The 19446-nt window shown below is 35.2% G+C and overlaps 1 protein-coding gene across 4 annotated transcripts in view; it reads left to right on the top strand.

The window, feature by feature from the left end:
• Window positions 1–19446, top strand: part of C14H8orf88 (chromosome 14 C8orf88 homolog) — a 39091-nt gene that overhangs the window by 12685 nt on the left and 6960 nt on the right. For all 4 annotated transcript variants that reach the window (XM_071207895.1, XM_012518131.3, XM_058275711.1 and 1 more), the window contains one exon: window positions 7086–7161. In XM_071207895.1, the coding sequence (XP_071063996.1) occupies window positions 7086–7161 (76 nt within the window). The remainder of the gene's footprint in view (window positions 1–7085; window positions 7162–19446) is intronic.

Here is a 19446-nt window from a genome sequence, read left to right as displayed (position 1 = left end):
ACTGCATGAACAAAGTATAAGTAAATTCATAAATAGAAGACTAGGCAGCTGTTACAATGAATAAAATTGTTGTATATATATACTGATACAGAACAATTTTCATCTATATATGGATATATTACATTTTCTGTTGGTGGACATTTGTTCTATTTTATAAAAGATGAGGCAATGAATGTCCATTAGTTTTTTCCTTTAATATGTGTTTGAGAGGTTCTCTGGGGTATAAATCTAAAGTAAAATTGCTGTGTGAAGCATACGCTTATCATCAGATTTATTAGATTTTGCCAGATTACTCTCCAAAATGCGGTGTATGAGCAGTGTAAGAGGACTCTGATTCTCCCACATTCTTGTTATTGTCAGATTTTAATTATTTTTTTTCTTGTCCATTGGATGACAAATCATATCTTTTCATTGTTTTTAATTTTCAGGTCTCTGTTCTTTGTGAGGTAGAGCATCTGTTCCGATGTTTAATTTGGCTGTTTGGATTTCCACTTTTGTGAATTGTCAGTTCATATCTATTGTCCGTTTTTCTTGGGTTGTCTTTTTTCTTCTTAATTTATATGACTTTAAAAACATATTATACATTTTAATGTCTATGCTTATATGCACAGTAAATATTTTCTCATAGTCTGAGAGTCTTTTTGTGCAGTGTTTTTGTTCAGAAGTCTTAAATCTTAATTTTGTCACACTATCAAGGTTTTTATGATTTGACCTTTTGTCATTGTTTAAAAGGTTCTTCCCTTCCCTAAGATTAAAAGATATTTCCCTACATGTTTTTCTGAAAGTTTTATACTTTTGGGTCTATATACTACTTGAAATTGATTTTTCATATGGTATGGGATTTTATTCCCATAGAGGTCAATTGTCGAGCATAATTAATTGATTTATAATATCATCCTTACTATATAGTAAGTTTTCATTTGTCAGGGTTTGTTTCTGGATTCTTTATTCTGTTCTGCTGATCTTGTCATCTATTCCTTTGTCAATACATTGATATCTACATTACTATTGTTTTTTATTTTTTTTATAGAACATTGAAATGTTTTATTTCTTCTAGCAGCTAACATTTCCCTAATAAATACAACAGTAATATTCATAACTCTCTTTGGACCATTGACTGTCTTCTAGAAACTTTATATGTAAAAGAGTATGTTACCATGCAAATTTTACAGAGAAAATCAAATCAAGGAATTAAATTTACTTCTAAATTTAAAATTTTGGCTCCTGCTTCAATTATTGTGCAAAAGCTACCAGAACCTGTGTCAATGATGGCACATAACAAAAATGAAGGACAATTTTTACCCAAGCTCTGCTTTTTAATTTCAAATCAATTTTGAGTTATAATTTACATACAATGCAGTGAACCCATTTGTTCTTTGAGGTTTTACAAACATATACCCCTCTGTAGCCAGCCCCCAGGCAAGATAGAGACCATTTCTATCTTCCCAAAGAATGCCCTTGTAACTCTTTACAGTCATTTATGACTCCTGTGTCTACCATCGCCCTCCTCTCTATCCCCATTCCAGGCATCTACCTGATCTGCTTCCTGTAACTAGAATTAGTTTTGACTGTTCTAAGTTTTTATATAAATGAAATCATATAATATATTCTTTAGTGCTGGGCTCCTTTGCTCAACATGATTTTTTTTTTTAACCCCAGCCCGTCCCTTAGGGACCCAGGGCTATTTACTCATGTGCCTATGCCCTGGGCAAAGGGGATCTAGAAATTTCAGGCACTTAGGGCCCTCAAGGACACTGATCTCTGGAGAGCTTACTTGGTGTCATGGCCCTGTCAAAGTGGGGCAGTTGGGATCATTTAACAAATGGCTTAAGACTGGCTTGTCCTTTTCTTAGACCCCAAAAGTACAATTGGCTGTTGGTACAATCCCACATTGCATTATTTTTTAAAATCAATTTTATTGATACATATTAATAAAACATACAGTCCATCCCAAGTGTACAATCAGTGGTATTTGGTATAATTACATAGTTGTGCATTCATCATTTCAATAATTATTAGAATATTTTCATTATTCCAATAATAATTTTTAAAAAAGGACCCAAAATCCTACCCTTTAATAATCACCTGTCTATGCTTCCCCTGCCATACATAGCAGCTATTCTGTTTCCATCTAATTTATTTGTATTTATATTTTGTATAGAGGGGGTCAAACAATAATAGTACCTTTTGTTTAGTTTCTTTCACTTAGTTTATTTACTCTTTTTCTTTACCCTTGCTGGAAGATTATTAAGATATTACTATCGGGAAGTAGACTTGGCCCAGTGGTTAGGGAGTCCATCTACCACATGGGAGGTCCATGGTTCAAACCCCAGGCCTCCTTGACCCGTGTGGAGCTGGCCCATGCGCAGGGTGTCCCTGCGTAGGGGAGCCCCATGCGCAAGGAGTGCACTCCATAAGGAGAGCCGCTCAGCATGAAAGAAAGTGTAGCCTGCCCGGGAATGGCGCCGCACACACGGAGAGCTGACACAACAAGATTATGCAACAAAAAGAAACACAGATTCCCGTGCCGCTGACAAGAAAAGCAGACAAAGAAGAAGAGACACATAGAACAGGCAACTGGGGTGCAGGGGAGAGAAATAAAATAAATAATTCTTTAAAAAAAAAAGATATTACTATACACTACTGTCCATATTTTGCTTTGGTTGTATTTTTGTCTGATATTAACATCTTGTAGCATTAATGTACATTTGTTCAGTTTCAAAGAAAAAGTTTTATATATGCAATATTACCCATATTCATGTTTCATATGAGATGTCACTATGCTATACATTCCCACATTACATTTTTTAGCTTTTCTTCTAGTAAGATTCATGACCTTAGACTTACTTTCAACCACTGTCATCCCTATATATTAGCACTGCTAGTTACAAACACTGTAATGTGCTTTTGCCTTTTCTATTCTTTTCCAAAGATTTACAAATAGCCTTTTTACCAATTCTGCACATATTAACCCACAGCTTTCCATTCTCTAATCTCATTCTATTTTCTGGTGACCTATATTCTAGTTTTTTGCTCCATGAATTTACATAATATATCTGGTTCATAGTAGTGCAATCATATAGTATTTGTCCTTTTGTGTCTGGCTTGTTTCACTCATTATAATGTCCTGCCAGTTCATCCATGTTGTTATATGCTTCATGACTTCATTTCTCCTTGCAGCTGCATAATATTCCATCATTTGTATACACCACAGTTGTTTATGTATTCATTGGTTGATGGACACTTGGGTAGTTTTCATCTTTTGGCAATTGTGAATAACTCCGCTAAGAACATTGGTTTGCAGATGTCTGTCTGTGTCACTGTTCTCGATTCTTCTTGGTATATACCTGGTAGTGGTATTGCTGGGTCATGTGGCAAATCTATATTCAAACTCCTAAGCAATTGCCAAACAACCTTCCACAGTGACCATACCATTCTACATTCCACCAACAGTGAATAAGCTTTTCTATTTCTCCACATCTTGTCCAACACTTGTAGTTTTCTCTCTTTTTTAATAGTTGCCATTCTAATACTTATGAAATGGTATCTCTGCATTTGCATATTTTGATTTGCATTTCCCTAATCATTTGTGATGTTTTTTCATGTCTTTTTTTCACCATTTGTGTTTCTTCTTTGGACAAATATCTATTCAAATCTTTTGCCCATTTTAAAAATTGAGTCGCTTGTCTTTTTATTGTTGAGTTGTGGCAACTCTTTATATATCATGGATATTAAACCCTTATTGGATATGTGGTTTCCATTATGTATCCCATTGAGTTGTCTGCCTTTTCAACAGACAAAGTTCTGTGAGGTACAAAAGTGTTTAATTTTGAGGAGGTCCCATTTATATATCTATTGCTCGTGCTTTGGGTCTGAGGTCCAGGAAACCACCACCTACCATAATATCTTGAAGATGTGTCCCTACATTTTCTTCTAAGAGTTTTATGGTCCTGACTTTTACATTCAGGTCTTTGATCCATTTTGAGTTGATTCTTGTATAGGGAGTGAGAGAGGGGGGTCCTCTTTCATTCGTTTGGTTATGGATATCCAGTTCTTGTAGCACCATTTGTTGAAGAGACTTTTGACCCAGTAATGTGGACTTGGTAGGTTTGTCAAAAACCAGCTGGCCATAGAGAAGGGTCTATTTCATTTCTATTCCATTGATCAATGTGTCTATCTTTATGCTACTACCATGCTATTTTGACCACTGTAGATTTGTAATATGTTTCAAGGTAAAGTAGTGAGAGTCCTTCCACATCACTCTTCTTTTTTAGGGTACTTTTGGCTACTTGGGTGACCTTTCCCTCTGAGTAAATTCGGTAATTTTCTATTTCTGTAAAGTAGGCTGTTGGAATTTTGATTGATATTGTATTGAATTTGTAAACCAGTTTGGGTAGTATTGACATCTTCGTGATATTTAGTCTTCTAATCCGATAACACTGAATTACTTTCCATTTGTTTAGTTCTTCTTTGATTTCTTTTGGCAGTGTTTGCAGTTTTCTGAATGTAGGTCCTATACACCTGTGGTTAAATTGATTCCTAGGTATTTGAGCCTTTTTCTTGCCTGTTGTAAATGGAATTTTTTCCCTAATTTCCTCCTCAGAATGTTCAATACTAGTGTACAGAAACATTACTGATTTTTTGTGTTGATCTTGTTTCCTGCTACTTTGCTGAACTCATTTATTAACTCAAGTACCTTTTAGTAGACATTTCAGAATTTTCTAAATATAGGATCATGTCATCTGCAAAGAGACTTTTACTTCCTCTTTTCCTATTTAGATGCCTTTTTTTCCTTGCCTAATTGCTGTAGTAGAACTTCTAGTACAATGTTGAATAACAGTGGTGACAATGGACGTCCTTGCCTTGTTCCTGATCTTTGAGGGAAAGCTTCCAACCTTTCTCCAAAGAGTATGATGTTGGTTGTGGGTTTTTCATATATCCCTTTTATCATATTGAAGAATTTTCTTTCTATTATTTTTCAAAATGTTTTTAATCAAGAAAGGATGCTGGATTTTGTCAAATGCCTCTTCTGAATCAATCAAGGTGTATCACGTTTTTTGTCTTGGTTAATGTGGTATATTATGTTAACTGATTTTCTTGTGTTGATCCACTCTTGCATACCAGGAATAATTGCCACTTAGTTGTGGTGTATAATTCTTTTAATATGCTGTTAGATTCTATTTGCAAGTATTTTGTTGAAAACTTTTGCATCTATGTTCATTAGAGAGATTAGTCTGTAATTTTCTTTCCCTATAGTATCTTTATCTGGCTTTGGTATTAGGATGATGATGGCTTCATAAAATGTGTTATGTAATTTTCTGCCTTGGAACTTTGGAGAGGGCAGACCTTTCACCCCATTGTTCAGGAAGAGTGCCACCACCCCAAAGCTCAGAGATGGTGGGGACTGTGCCCCAGGGTTTGTGGAGAGCCTGGCCACCATCCCATTGCTCAGAGAGGGTAGGGCTTATGCTCCAGTATTTAGGGGGAGCATGGCCACTGCACAAGCCTCTCCATCAGGCATGGAGGACAGAACATCAATCCATATATGTTGGAGTTTGCCTTGTGGGTTTGGGAATTGTTTGAGATCCATGACCTCTTTTTCATACAGTTTCTCCCTTCTGAAATGGGAATGTTTGGCCTATGCCTGTCCTTCTCTTGTTTATTGGAAACAGATAACTTGTTCTCCAGGTTTCACAGGTCCACAGATAGGGGAACTGTGGTTCAGGACAGATGACATTGATTGTGATGAGACTTTATATTAAGCTTTGTTACTGAAATGATTTAAAGATTTTAGGATGTTGTAATGGAATGAATGTATTTCGCATGAAGAAATAACATGTCTTTTTGGGGTCCAGATGGTGGATCTAGTATTGTGGAGCTATGTACCCCAGAAAAACATGTTCTTAAACTTAACCCAGTCCTGGGGGTGTGAACCATTATAAGTAGGACCTAGATTAATTCAGTTAAGGTTGGTCTAATTCAATCTGGATGGCTGTTAATTCTATTACTGGGGTCCTTTATAAGAATGAAATTCAGAGAGAAAACCATGGAGGGAACAGCCAGAAGCAGAAAGTCATGGAACCCAGAAGAGAAAAAGGATTGTCGTTTTGGTAGCATTTGTAGAAATATTAAGGAATGGCTTACAATCAATTCAGTGGTTGATGGAACAGAGATATTTAGTTATGTGGGAGATGTCTCCAAGAAACCTTACCTTAGTGAATTACCATGGTTCAGGGTCTGGTCTATAGAGATCATTTCTTGGGGGTAGGTTTTGTTTACCAAATTTGTGAAACTGATTTATAAAATAAGAAAACCAATTTTATAATGAGAAATCTTGCTGTCACTCTGTAATTCCCTTATTGATACAACCTGTGAATTCTCTCCTTGTAGGGATATTTATGTGAAGCCAAATTGTAATTTGAATTTTTCTTGGTGATCATGAAATCAGAAAAAAGGAGTTAAAAATTGATTTTTAAAATGTCATCAGACTGGTTTAGCCATTCTCACAAAAAAGATGATCATGCCACTGGGACAGGAAAACTTTGTGACTGTGGCTTATCCCACCCTTTACTGAGGACATCGAGTTCTGTTGTTTCTACTTTTTTTTGCCCTATTGGATGAACCAACTTTTCTTTATTTCCCCAATTGCCAAGATACTGGGTTAAACAGTACAGAATCCTTAAAAACTGATATAAAGATCTACTTCACATGTGATTTTAAAAAGTAAATACTCTGGTATTATTATTGCAGTTTTGAGAATGAAGATATATTGTTTAAACCAGTTACAATCCATTTTTAATGACTTTGGAATTATTTATCTTTGGTACCATATGATTAATCTTTGGTTTTGTGTTTTTTAAAATAATTATAATTATGGCAAAAATAGTTATAAATATGTGAACATATTTTGAGAGACATTTTTGTTGCATATGTTTAATAAGCATACTTAATAATGATTGCATCCCTTTAACCCAACTATGCCTTAACTGATATTTTGATTATTAGGAAAATATTTTGGGGTGGTAACAATTGGGTTATATAAAATTTAAAGCTTGCTTTGAAAAGTATATTTTCTTCTTTAATAGTGTAAGACAAATGGAACGCAAGCCTTTCCTCAAGGTCTTAATGAACAACAACAACGTCAATCTCCAGTTAAAAAAGGTAGATTTTTACCATAATTTCCCAAATCATCATACTATCTTATCATTCATGTAAAGGTTAATATTACTTTGTTGTTTAGCTTAAAACCTTATGTACATAAGAAATTTAATTATATTCTTTGAAGTTTAGTTTTCTATATTAGTCAGGCTATAGGCTTGACTGCTCTCAAGGGGAAACCAGAATAACAATGGTTTAACAAGTTAAAAGTTTATTTCTCTATCATGTAAAATTCTAATCTGGTGTTCTGTGAAGTTGCCACTGGTTTTATCTTCTACTGTCTTACTGCTCTGCCATCCTCAATGCATGGCTTCCATCTCATGGCCCAAAATGGCTACTCTTGCCATCTGATCTCCATTCCAGCCATCAGTAAGGAAGAAAGGGGGAAGAAAGTTCTCCTTAAGAATATGACCCAGAAGCTGCACATATTACATCCACTTACATACCTTTGGCTAGAAATTAGTCTTGCTATACCTAGTGAGGGGGGACTGGAAAATTTGGTCTTTAGCTGTGCAGCCATATAATTCTATTATTGAAGTAGAAGGGAAGAACTTTTCTTGGGGGAGGGCTGATAGTTTCTCCCTCATTAGCTATATTTTAAATAAAATTAAAATGATTTTAGTTTCTAGGTTTTTATCAAATATTATATTATGTAGTTTAAAAAGTTAAATGACATGAAAAGACTTTGCATTTAAAAAATATGTAACTCCATATTTCTAAATAAAATATTTCATTTTTTCCTGATTTCTCAATCTTTGATATTATATATTGAATACCTATCTTGATAAATGAGAATCCCTTCACTTTTTCACCCCTTCATCTCTTCTGCCTACCAGTTATTTCAGATGTTTAAAGTGTTAATCATACTATTAAAAATTATTGTGGCTATTTAGTTATAGCTGTTTGGCCAAGAGGTATATTAAGACCTTATTTCCTTTTTCATATAATCCTTCATTTTTCCTGGAGCTAATGTTTGCCTTGTTTTTCTTTAACTATTGTTAAATTTTCCCTCAAATGCCCCAACAAACTTGTATCTTTATATATAATATTTTCCCTTTTTTGGAATATATCAGTTCTTTTTTTCCTAGACAGGACTTTACTTTCATATCTCTCCGTTATTCTACCCAACATGGACTAGTTGCTTTTTAGTACTCCATTGTCACTGGTTTCCTGGAATGGACCTTTTATATTATCTTGAGACATTGTTTTACAATTCTTCTCTTTCTTTTTTATTGATATAAAATTCACATAACATAAAATTCAACATTTTAACCATTTTAACAGGAAAAATTTAGTTTTTAGTACATTTACAATGTTTTGCAATCATTACAACTAATTTCACAACACTTTCATCACCCAGAAAAGAAACCTTGTGCCCATTAAGCAGTTATTCTCCCCTCCTGCCAGCTCCTGGCAATCCCTAGTCTGCTTTCTGTCTCTTTCAACTTAACTGTTCTCAGCATTTCAAAAAAATGGAATCATACAATATGTGGCCTTTTGTGTCTGGTTTCTTTTACTTAGCATAATGTTTTCAAAGTTCATCCATATTGTAGCATGTGTCATTATTTCATTCCTTTTTGTGGCTCAATATTCCATTGTATGAATATACCATATTTTGTTTATTCATTCATCAGTTGATGGAAATTTGGGTTGTTCATAATGCTGCTGTGAACATTGGGTACAAGTTTTTATTTGAACACACATTAAGTTCTTTTGGGCTTATGCTGAGGACTTTCTGGGTCATATAATAATTTTTTTTTTTTAACATTTTTGGACCTGCCAACTATTCTTCGCAGTGTTTAATGTACTATTTTATATTACCACTAGCGATATATGAAGGCTCCACTTTCCTCATATTCTAGCAAATAATTTTTTCTCTTTTTAAAATTATATATCATAATGTGTATGAAAGAATATCTCATTGTAGTTTCCATTTGTATTTTCCTAATGACTAATTATTTTGAGTATCTTCTCATGCACTTCCTGACCATTCATGTATCTTCTTGGAGAAATGTCTTTTCAAGTCCTTTGCCTATTTTTCCATTGGGTCTTTGTGTTGAATTGTAATAATTCTTTATATTCAGGATACTCTTAGACCCTTATCAGATATATAATTTGCAACTATTTTCTCTTATTCTGTAGATTGTCTTTTCACTTTCTTAATAGTGTCTTTGATACACAAAAGTTCCTAATTTTAATAAAGGCCAGGTAATCTGTTTTTTATTTTGCTGCTTCTGCTTTTGGTGTCAAATGTCAGAAGCAGGCCAAATTCAGGGTCATGAAGATTTACTCCTATTTTTTTTTTTAAGTTTTATAATTTTAGCACTTATATTTTTTTATCCCTTTTGAGTTAATTTTGTATATGTTGTGAGGTAAGGGTTCAACCTCTTTCTTTTGCATGTGAATAACCAGCTGTCTCAGAATGATTTGTTGAAGACATTTTTGATTGTGGGCTTATTTCCGGATTCTCAGTTCTATTCCATTCATCTGTATGTCTACTCATATGCCAGTACCACATTGATTTGATTACTATATCTATGTTGTTTCAAAATTGGGAACAATGAGTCCTCCAACTTTGTTCTTTTTCCAGATTGTTTTGCCTATTCAGGATTCCTTGCAATTCTTTACAAATTTTAATATCAGCTTGTCCATTTCTACAAAAAAAAAAAAAAAAAGTACACTTGGAATTTTGATAGGGATTATGTCGAATCTTTAGATCATTGTGGAGCGTATCATCATCTTAACATATTGTTTTCCAATTCACCAACACTGAGGAATGTCTATCCATATTCAACAATGTTTTATAATTGTCATTATACAAGTCTTGTACTTTCTTGATTAAATTTATTCCCAAATATTTTATTATTTTCTTTGTTAATGAAATTTTCTTTATTTCATTTTTGGGTTGTTGCTCGTGTATACAAACACAACTAATTTTTGTATGTTTATCTTGTATCCTACAACCCTGTTGAATTTGGTTATTAGGTTTTGTTAGTTTTTTGGAATATTCTATGTAATTTCATGCCATGCACAATAGATAGTTTTACTTCTTCCTTCCCAATTTGAATGACTTTTAATTATTTTTCTTGCCTAATTTCCCAGACTCAGGCTTCCAGTATAGGTTGAATAGAAAAGGCAAGAGCAGACAACCTTGTGTTGTTCCTGAACTTAGGGAGATAGCTTTCAGTATGACAGGTTAACTATGAGGTTAGCTGTAGATTTTTCATGTCCTTTATTAGTTTGAGGAAATTGACTTATATTCCTAGTTTTATTGAGTTTTTTTTTTTAATCATAAAAAGGTGTTGGGTTTTGTCTCATACTTTTTCTGTATCAATTGAGTAGTCATGTGCTTTTTCTCCTCTTGCTAATAATGTGGTTTATTTTGTTGATTGGTTTTCATATAATGAACCACTGTTATAATCCTGGGATGAATCCTATTTGGTAATGTGTATAATCCTTTTAATATGCTGCTGAATTCTGTTGCTAGTGTTTGTTGAAGATTTTTGGTCCATATTCATATGCGATATTGACATGTAATTTTCTTTTCTTGTGGTATCTTTTTTTATATATATATATATTTTATTAAATTGTCTTTTTTTTAAAGATACATAAATCACAAAAAATGTTACATTAAAAAATATAAGAGGTTCCCACATACCCCACCCCCCAGCCCCCTACTCCTCCCACATCAACAACCTCCTCCCTCATCATTGTGACACATTCATTGCATTTGGTGAATACATTTTGGAGTACTGCTGAACCGCATGGATTATAGTTTACATTGTAGTTTATACTCTCCCCCCATACATTCAGTGGGTTATGGCAGGATATATAATGTCCAGCATCTGTCCCTGCAGTATCATTTAGTACAACTCCGAGTCCTGAAAATGCCCCCACATCTCATCTCTACTTTCCTCTCCCTGCCCTCAGCAACTACCTTGCCACTTTCTCCAGATCAATACTACAGTTTCTTCCATTACTAGTCACAATAGTTCTATAGTAGAATGCCAGTAAGTTCACTCTAATCCATATTTTATTCCTCCACCCTGTGGACCCTGGGTTGGTGATGTCCGCTCCACCTCTATATCGAGAGGGGGCTTAGATCTATGGTGGATGGATGCAATTCTCCTGCTTGGAGTTGTAGGCACTGTCAGTTCCCTGATGTGGTGGTTGACCATCTTCACTTCCCTGTTAGCTGACCTGTGCAAGTCCAACAAACCGGAAAGTAAGAGCTGCAACTTGCTGAGGCTCAGGGCCCAGCTGGCACCTGGCCAGTCCAGAGACTGAAGTCTCCTGGGTATACACCAACCCCAGCACCAGCTACAGGTTCAATAAAAGTGATAAAAGAGGCATGTGTAGAGAATTCACATCTGAGTCCAACTCCATCACACTCAGGAACACAAATTCCCAGGTAGAGTCCACTGACAAGGCACTGAATTCCAGAGCCAACCGCCATGATTGTAAAACCTGTATGTCTCTGTAGCCCTCAGGAGCACCAGTACCTGGGATTGTATCTACTTTGGCTGTCTCTGGGATCCTGCTGAGGCATGTGTAAGCACAACCCCTCTGGTGACCTCCTGACTCTTTTTGAAGACTCTTAGCCATATAAACTCATTTATCTTTACCATTTCCCCCTTTTATAATTCTGGCTTTGGTATCAGGTTGGCTTAGCTTTCCAGTGATGTCGTAACAAAGTACCACAGACTGGTTGGCTTCAACCATGGAAATTAATTTTTCTATATGTTATGGTGATTTGGAGACCAAAATCAAGTTGTTGGCAAGACCATCCTTCCTCATAAAGGGGAGAATCCATTCCATGCCTCTCCTTTAGCTTCTGAAGGGTATCTGTCATTCCATGACATTTGTTGGTTAATGGCAACATAACTCAATCTTTTATGTCACATGATGAACTCTGTCTTGGTCTCTCTGTGTCCAAATTTCCTCTCTTTATAAAGACACCAGTTCATGTTGGATCCACTTTGGCCTCATCTTAAGTAATAACATCTTCAATGATCCTATTTATGATTAAGTTCACATTCATGGGTCCAGAGATTAGGATGTGAACATGTCTTTTGTGGTGACCCAATTCAGTCCTTAACACAGGATAATACTTGCCTCAAGAGTGAATTAGGAAATGTTCCCTCCTGTTTTTGTTTTTGTTTTTAAGAGTTTGTGAAGGATTGGTGTTAATTATTCTTTAAATATTTGTTAGAATTCACCAGTGAACCATCTGGTCCTGAACTTGGATTCTTTGGAAGTTTTTGATTACTAATTCAATCTCTTTACTTATTAGAGATCTATTCAGAATTTCTATTTCTTTTTGAGTCGGTTTTGGTAGTTTACATCTTTTTGGGAATTAGTCCATTTCATCCAGGTTTTTTAAAATTTGCTCATGTACACTTAAAATTGTTCTGTAAAGTTGGTTCCTCCTCCATTTCTGTTTTTATTACTTTGAATAGTCTTTTTTTTTCCTTGGTCAGTCTAAATATTTTTCAGTTTTTCAAGAACCAGTTTTTGGTTTTGATTCTATTGTTTTTTCTATTTTATTCATTTATCATTACTGTAATCCTCATTATTTCCTTCCTTGTTGCTTTGCATTGAATTTCCTGTTTTTCTAGTTCTTTAAGGTGGAATGTTAGATTATTGGTATGAGATTTTTAATATAGGTATTTACAGTTATAAATTTAACTCTGAACAGTGCTTTCAATGCATCCTGGAAGTTTTGGTATGGTGTGTTTTCAGTTTCATTTGCAAATTATTTTCTAATTTCTCCTGTGATATCTTCTTTGACCCATTGGTTGTTTAAGAGTTTATTGTGTCATTTCTATCTATTTGTGAGTTTTCCAGTTTTCCTTGTTATTGATGATTTCTAGCTCCCTTCCATTGTGGTGAGAAAAGGCACTATATGATTTAAGTCTTTTTAATTTATTGAAACTTGATTGTAATCTAACATATGATCTATTCTGGAGAATGTTCCATGTGCATTTGAGAAGACTGTATATTCTGCTATTGTTGGGTAGAGGGTTCTATATATATCTATTAGATCAAATTTATTTATTTATTTTTTTTATTTTTTTATTTTTTTATTGACTTTGTAATAATATTACATTAAAAATATATATGTGAGGTCCCATTCAACCCCACCCCCCCCCACCCCCCTCTCCCCCCCCAACAACACTCATTCCCATCGTCATGACATATCCATCGGATTTGGTAAGTACATCTTTGGGCACCTCTGCACCTCATAGACAATGGTCCACATCATGGTCCATACTCGCCTCCATTCCATCCAGTGGGCCCTGTGAGGATTTACAATGTCCGGTGATTACCTCTGAGGCACCATCCAGGGCAGCTCCATGACCCAAAGACGCCTCCACCTCTCATCTCTTCCTGCCTTTCCCCACACCCATCGTCCACCATGTCCACTTTTCCCAATCCAATGCCACCTCTTCTTTGTGGACAAATTTATTTATAGTGTTAAGTCCTTTATTTCCTCATTGGTTTTTGTCTAGTTTTTATATCCATTTTTGAAAGTGGAGTATTTACATCTCCAATTATTACTGAACTATTTCTCTTTCTTCATTTCTGTCTGCTTTTCCTTCATATATTTTAGGACTCTCTTTTTAGGTGTATGTATGTTTATAATTGTGTTTTCAATATATTGTCCCTTTTTATTATCTAATAACCCCTTTGCCTTTTGTAACAATTTTTATCTTACATCTTACTTTGTTTGTTATTATAAATAACCACTCCAACTCTCTTTGTTTGCTTGGAATATTTTTTTCCATCACTTCACTTTTAAACTCTTTATGTCCTGAATCTAAAGTGAATCTCTGTAGACAGCATATAATTGGATCATGTTTTTTAAAAATCTATTCTGCCAATCTCTAACTTTTAATTGTGAAGTTTAATTCATATACAATTATTCTTTGCAATTTATTGATGAGGAAGAAATTCTGCCATTTTGCTATTTGTTTTTTGTATGTCATAATTTTCCTCTCTGAGTTTCTCCATTTCTGCTTTCTTTTGTGTTTAATAGATATTTTTCTAGTGTACTATTTTGTTTCCTTTCTAATTTCTTTTACTATATATTTTTTAGTTATTTTTTTAGAAGTTGTCTTGGAGATTACAGTCAATATTTTAATTTACAACAATCTAGATAATTAACGCCAAGTTTATTTCCATAAGCTTTGCTCTTAAATAGTTCCATGCCCTCTTTATGTTGTTACTGTTCTATAGTACATCTTTACATTATGTACCTGTCAACATAGATTTGTTTTTATTGTTTTATGAATATAAATAATATTGACATATTTACCTATGTAACTAACTTTACCATTTTCCTTTATTTCTTTGTGTAGCTTCAGGTTACTCTTTAGTGTCCTTTCATTTCATCAGAGAAGAATCCCTTTAAGGATCTTTTGTGGGGAAGTCTGCTAGTGATGAATTCCCTGTTTTGTTTATCTGAAGATATCTTAATTTCTCCTTTATTTCTGAAGAATAGTTTTTCTGGACATAGAATTCTTGGTTGACAGGTTCTTATTTACTTTCGGCACTTTAAATATGTTATCTCACTGCCTTGTTAAATCCATGATTTCTGAAGGAAATTGGCTTTTAATCTTATCGAGGGTCCCTTGTATGTAATGAGTTGCTTCTCTTTTCTGTCTTTCATGATTCTCTTTGACTTTGTGCTTCTTTATTAATTTTCATCTTCTCATCTTTTAATTTTAGTTCCTAATAACTTTCCTCAATTTATTTTCTGGCAGCACAGAAACTGAGTACTAGTTAGGAGTTCTTTTAAGAGCCATTAGTCATTCCCATCATTGGAAAATTATCATTGCTGTTCTTCTGCATGACACTACAGCAGCAACAGCTGCCCAAACTCACCCTCCTTCTGTCCCTCTCTTTATCATTCTCAGATTTATATTCTCTGTCTCCAATTCCCATTCCTTAGGGGGAAAGTTTCACAGTTAAGTATGAGGTTAGTTGTGGATTTTTCATACATGTCCTTTATCAGTATGAGGAAATTATCTTTTATTCCTAGGTTTTTAAAGTGTTCTTTATCATAAAAGGTGTTGGATTTTGTTGAATGCTTTTTCTTTGTCAGTTGAGGTAACCATGTGGTTTTTTCCCTTATGCTATTAACATGGTGTATTATGTTGATTAGATTCCTGGGATGAATCCTACTTGGTAATAGTGTATAATCCTTTTAGAATGCTGCTGGATTCTGTTTGCTTGTATTTGTTGAGGATTTTTGTGTCCATATTCATAGGGGATCTTGGTTTATAATTTTGTTTTCTTGTAGTGTCTTTATCTGGCTTTGGTATTAGAATGGCTTAGCTTTTTTTGTTGTTGTTTAATGCCAATGTTGGCAAAGCTTGTATCATTTGCCCTATAGAATTTCCCACATTTTATATTTGGGAGACAGAGAGGATTTTCTTTTTTTTTATTAGAGAGGTTGTAGGTTTACAGAAAAATAATGCATAAAATTCAACGTTCCCATGTACCCCTTCCCCCTGCCCCCAGTATTAACACCTTGCAATAGTGTGGTACATTTGTTAAAATTAATGAAAGTGGGAAGTGGATTTTGCTCAACACATAGAGCTTCCACCTACCACATGGAAGGTCCAGGGTCCAAACCCAGGGCCTCCTGACCCAGGTGGTAAGCTGGCCCACACGTAGTGCTGATGTACGCAAGGAGTGCTGTGCCACGCAGGGGTGTTCCCTGTGTAGGGGAGCTCCACACTCAAGGAGTGCACCCTGTGAGGAGAGCCACCCCACGTGAAAAAAGTGCAGCCTGCCCAGGTTTGGTGCCGCACACAAACAGAGCTGATGCAGCAAGATGATGCAACAAAAAGAGACACAGATGCCTGGTGCCGCTGACAAGAATACAAGGGGACACAGAAAAACACACAGTGAATGGACACAGAGAGCAGACATCTGAGGGGGTGGGGAAGGGGAGAGAAATAAATAAAAAAAAATCTTTAGGGAAGCAGACTTGGCCCAGTGGATAGGGTATCCGTCTACCACATGGGAGGTCCGTGGTTCAAACCCCGGGCCTCCTTGACCTGTGTGGAGCTGGCCCACGTGCAGTGCTGATGCGTGCAAGGAGTGCCGTGCCATCGGGTGCCCCCACGTAGGGGAGCCCCACGCACAAGGAGTGCGCCCCATAAAGAGAGCCGCCCAGTGCAAAAGAAAGTTCAGCCTGCCCAGGAATGGTGCTGCACACATGGAGAGCTGATGCAGCAAGATGATGCAACAACAACATAAAGAGAGACAAGATTCCCATGCCACTGACAACAACAGAAGTGGACAAAGGAAGAACACGCAGCAAATAGACACAGAGAACAGACAACTGGGGCAGGGGGTGTGGGAAGGGGAGAGAAATTTTTAAAAAATTTTTAAAAAAATCTTTAAAAAAAATTAATGAAAGAATATCATTACAGTTAAAGAAAGATTTGTAATATTAATAGACTATAGTTAAATTAGGGTTCCCTGTTTGTGAAGAGCTTTATTGAAGTATAATTTATATACAGTAAAATTCATTTTTTAAAGTAAATATCACCATTTGTTACTAAATGCCTTTTTAGTAAATTTGTAGAGTTGTGCAATCACACTACAATCCAATTTTAGAACATTTCCACCACCCCAAAAGAGCCCTTCTACCTATATGCAATCCATCCCCATTCTCTCTCTGAATTCTGAGCAACTGCTAATCACTATCTGTCCCTATTGATTTGCCTTTTCTAGACATTTCACATAAGTGGAATCATACATTTCATGGTTTTTATTTAAGTAAAATTTTATTGGATTATATCATACATACATGAACATACATAAATAATGAAAGTGTAGTAAAACTTGTGAATATACAAAACAAACATCCATATCATTATACAAGGCTCCCATACATCTCCTCACCACCACCACCTGGCATTATTGGGAAACATTTGTTACCAACTATGAAAGAGCATTGACAAAATATTACTACTCACTGTAACCCATATCTTACATTTGATGTATTTTCCCCGACTCCCCCCAATTATTAACAACCTATGTTAATACTGTATATTTGTTATCATTCAGGAGAAAATGTTCTCTTATTTGTCCTGTTAACCAGTCCATCATCTACCACTGAATTCCCTGTTATACAGTCCCATGCTTTGTACAGTTCATTCAAAGTGTATACTCAGTGGCTCATATATTCATCACAGAGTTGTGCTGTCATCACCTCAGTCAATTTTAGAACATTTTCATTACTTCAGAAGGAAAAAATCCTATACTCTCTTTTACCCCCTATTTTGTCCCTTAGGATTAAAATATTTTCTTCTAGCCATAACTGCAAAATATTACAATATTACTTTTAACTACTGTCTGTAAGTTGCATAAGTTGTAATTTTCTCATGCAGTATATGACTTTTTGTATCTGTTTTTTTGTCACTTACCAATGTTTTCAAAATTCACCCACATTACAGCATACATCAGTAGTTCCTTCCTTTTTCTTATTATGTAAGTATTCCATTGTATGGGTTTAGCAATTTTATTTATCCAGTCACCAGTTGATGAACATTTGCATTGCTCCAGTTTTTGGCTATAATGAATAAAGCTGCTATGAACATTTAATGTGGACATGTTTTCATTTCTTTTGAGGAGAAGTGGGGTTACTGGGTTATATGTTAGGTGTTTGCATAACTTCATAAGATACTGCCAAACTGTTTTCACCAGCAATATCTGAAAATTCCAGTTGCTCTGATGCTTGTTGATAATTGATATTGACAGTTTATTACTATTTTTAATGTTATCCAATCTAATAGTTCCTGATTACTGAGTTGTCATATGGACCACCAATTCTACTCCTAAAAAAGGGGGTTACCACCAGAGGTCCTGTAGACATTAAAGATAAAATAAGAGAATACTATGAATAACTTTATACTAACAAATGTGGCAACTGTAATTTAATGGATATACTACCAGATAGGTCAAAATCTGGTAACCCCCTTTTTATCTCTGATACTGGTCTTTTGTGTTCTTTTTTGTCCCTTGATCAGTCTAGCTAGGAATTTGTTGGTTTTGTTTATCTTTTTTTAAAAAACTAGCTTTTGGCTTTGATATATTTAAAATCAAATGTCCCATGTTATACCTATTCTTCCTTCTCCCTCCCCTCAGAACCTCTGTGGACCACTGCCTTTATATCAATGATACAAGGTCTTCCATCGCTAAAACAATAATACACCTACTTTAGTTCATAGTTGCATTTCCCTCTTACGTTTATTCCTCAGTGTTGAGGACTTGGGGATGGTGATGTCCACTCTGTTTCTGATTAAGAGGGGGCTTAGATCCCATGGGATAGATGGATGGAACTGGCTTGTTTGCAGTTGTGGATACTTGTTTTTTGGGATGGGTGTTGTCCATGATCATCCTTTTGTTAGTTGTCCTGGGCAAGTCCAATGAACTAGAGAGCAGGTGTTGCAACTCTGTCAAGATTCAGGGTTCAACCGGCATATGAACAGACTGAAGGGGCAAAAGAGCCGCATGTAGGGAAATCATAAATGAGTCTAACTCTGTTACATTAGGTAGCATATATTCCAAGGTAAGGCCCACTGACATGGTGCCAAATTCCTGAGATTGTCTGCCCTGCCTGTAATGTCTAGATGTCTAATTTATGTTTTAATAGTCATTCAGTTTGAAATATTTCCTAATTGTCATTTTGTCTTTGACTTGTAAATTATTTTGAAATGTGTTATTTAATATTCAGAATACTTGGGTTTTCTGATGTATCATTTTTTTAAGTTTGAGACATGTTGCCCAGGATATGATCTGTCTTTGAATGACCGTTTGTACTTGAAAAGAATTTGTGTTCTGAAGTTGTTGATATAGTGTTCTATAAATGTAGTTAAATCAAGGTGGTTAATAGTGTTGTTCAGCTTTATATCTTTCCTGATTTTTTCTCCTAGTTCTGATAACTGAAGGTTTTTCACATTTTCTACTATTATTATAGATTTCTCCATTCCTCCCCCCCCCCCCCATTTTGCCAGTTTTGTTAATTATCAAGGCATATGCATCATCAAATGTTTTGGTAATTGTTGTGTCTTTATTTTATATTAAAATAGCCATTCCAACCTTTCTATGCTTAGTTTTTGTGTGGCATATCTTTTTTCAGCCATTAAAGATGAATGGATTATGTATGTCTGTATTTAGCTGTATCTCTTGCATTTAGAATATAGAGTAGGGTCTTTTTTGAAAAATGACATTTTGTCAATTTCTGGCTTTTAATTGCAACGTTTAACC

This window comes from Dasypus novemcinctus, chromosome 14 (assembly GCF_030445035.2).
Source record: "Dasypus novemcinctus isolate mDasNov1 chromosome 14, mDasNov1.1.hap2, whole genome shotgun sequence".
NCBI lineage: Eukaryota > Metazoa > Chordata > Mammalia > Cingulata > Dasypodidae > Dasypus > Dasypus novemcinctus.
The sequence above is the reverse complement of the archived record's forward strand: the minus strand, read 5'-3'. Positions and strand labels throughout refer to the sequence as shown.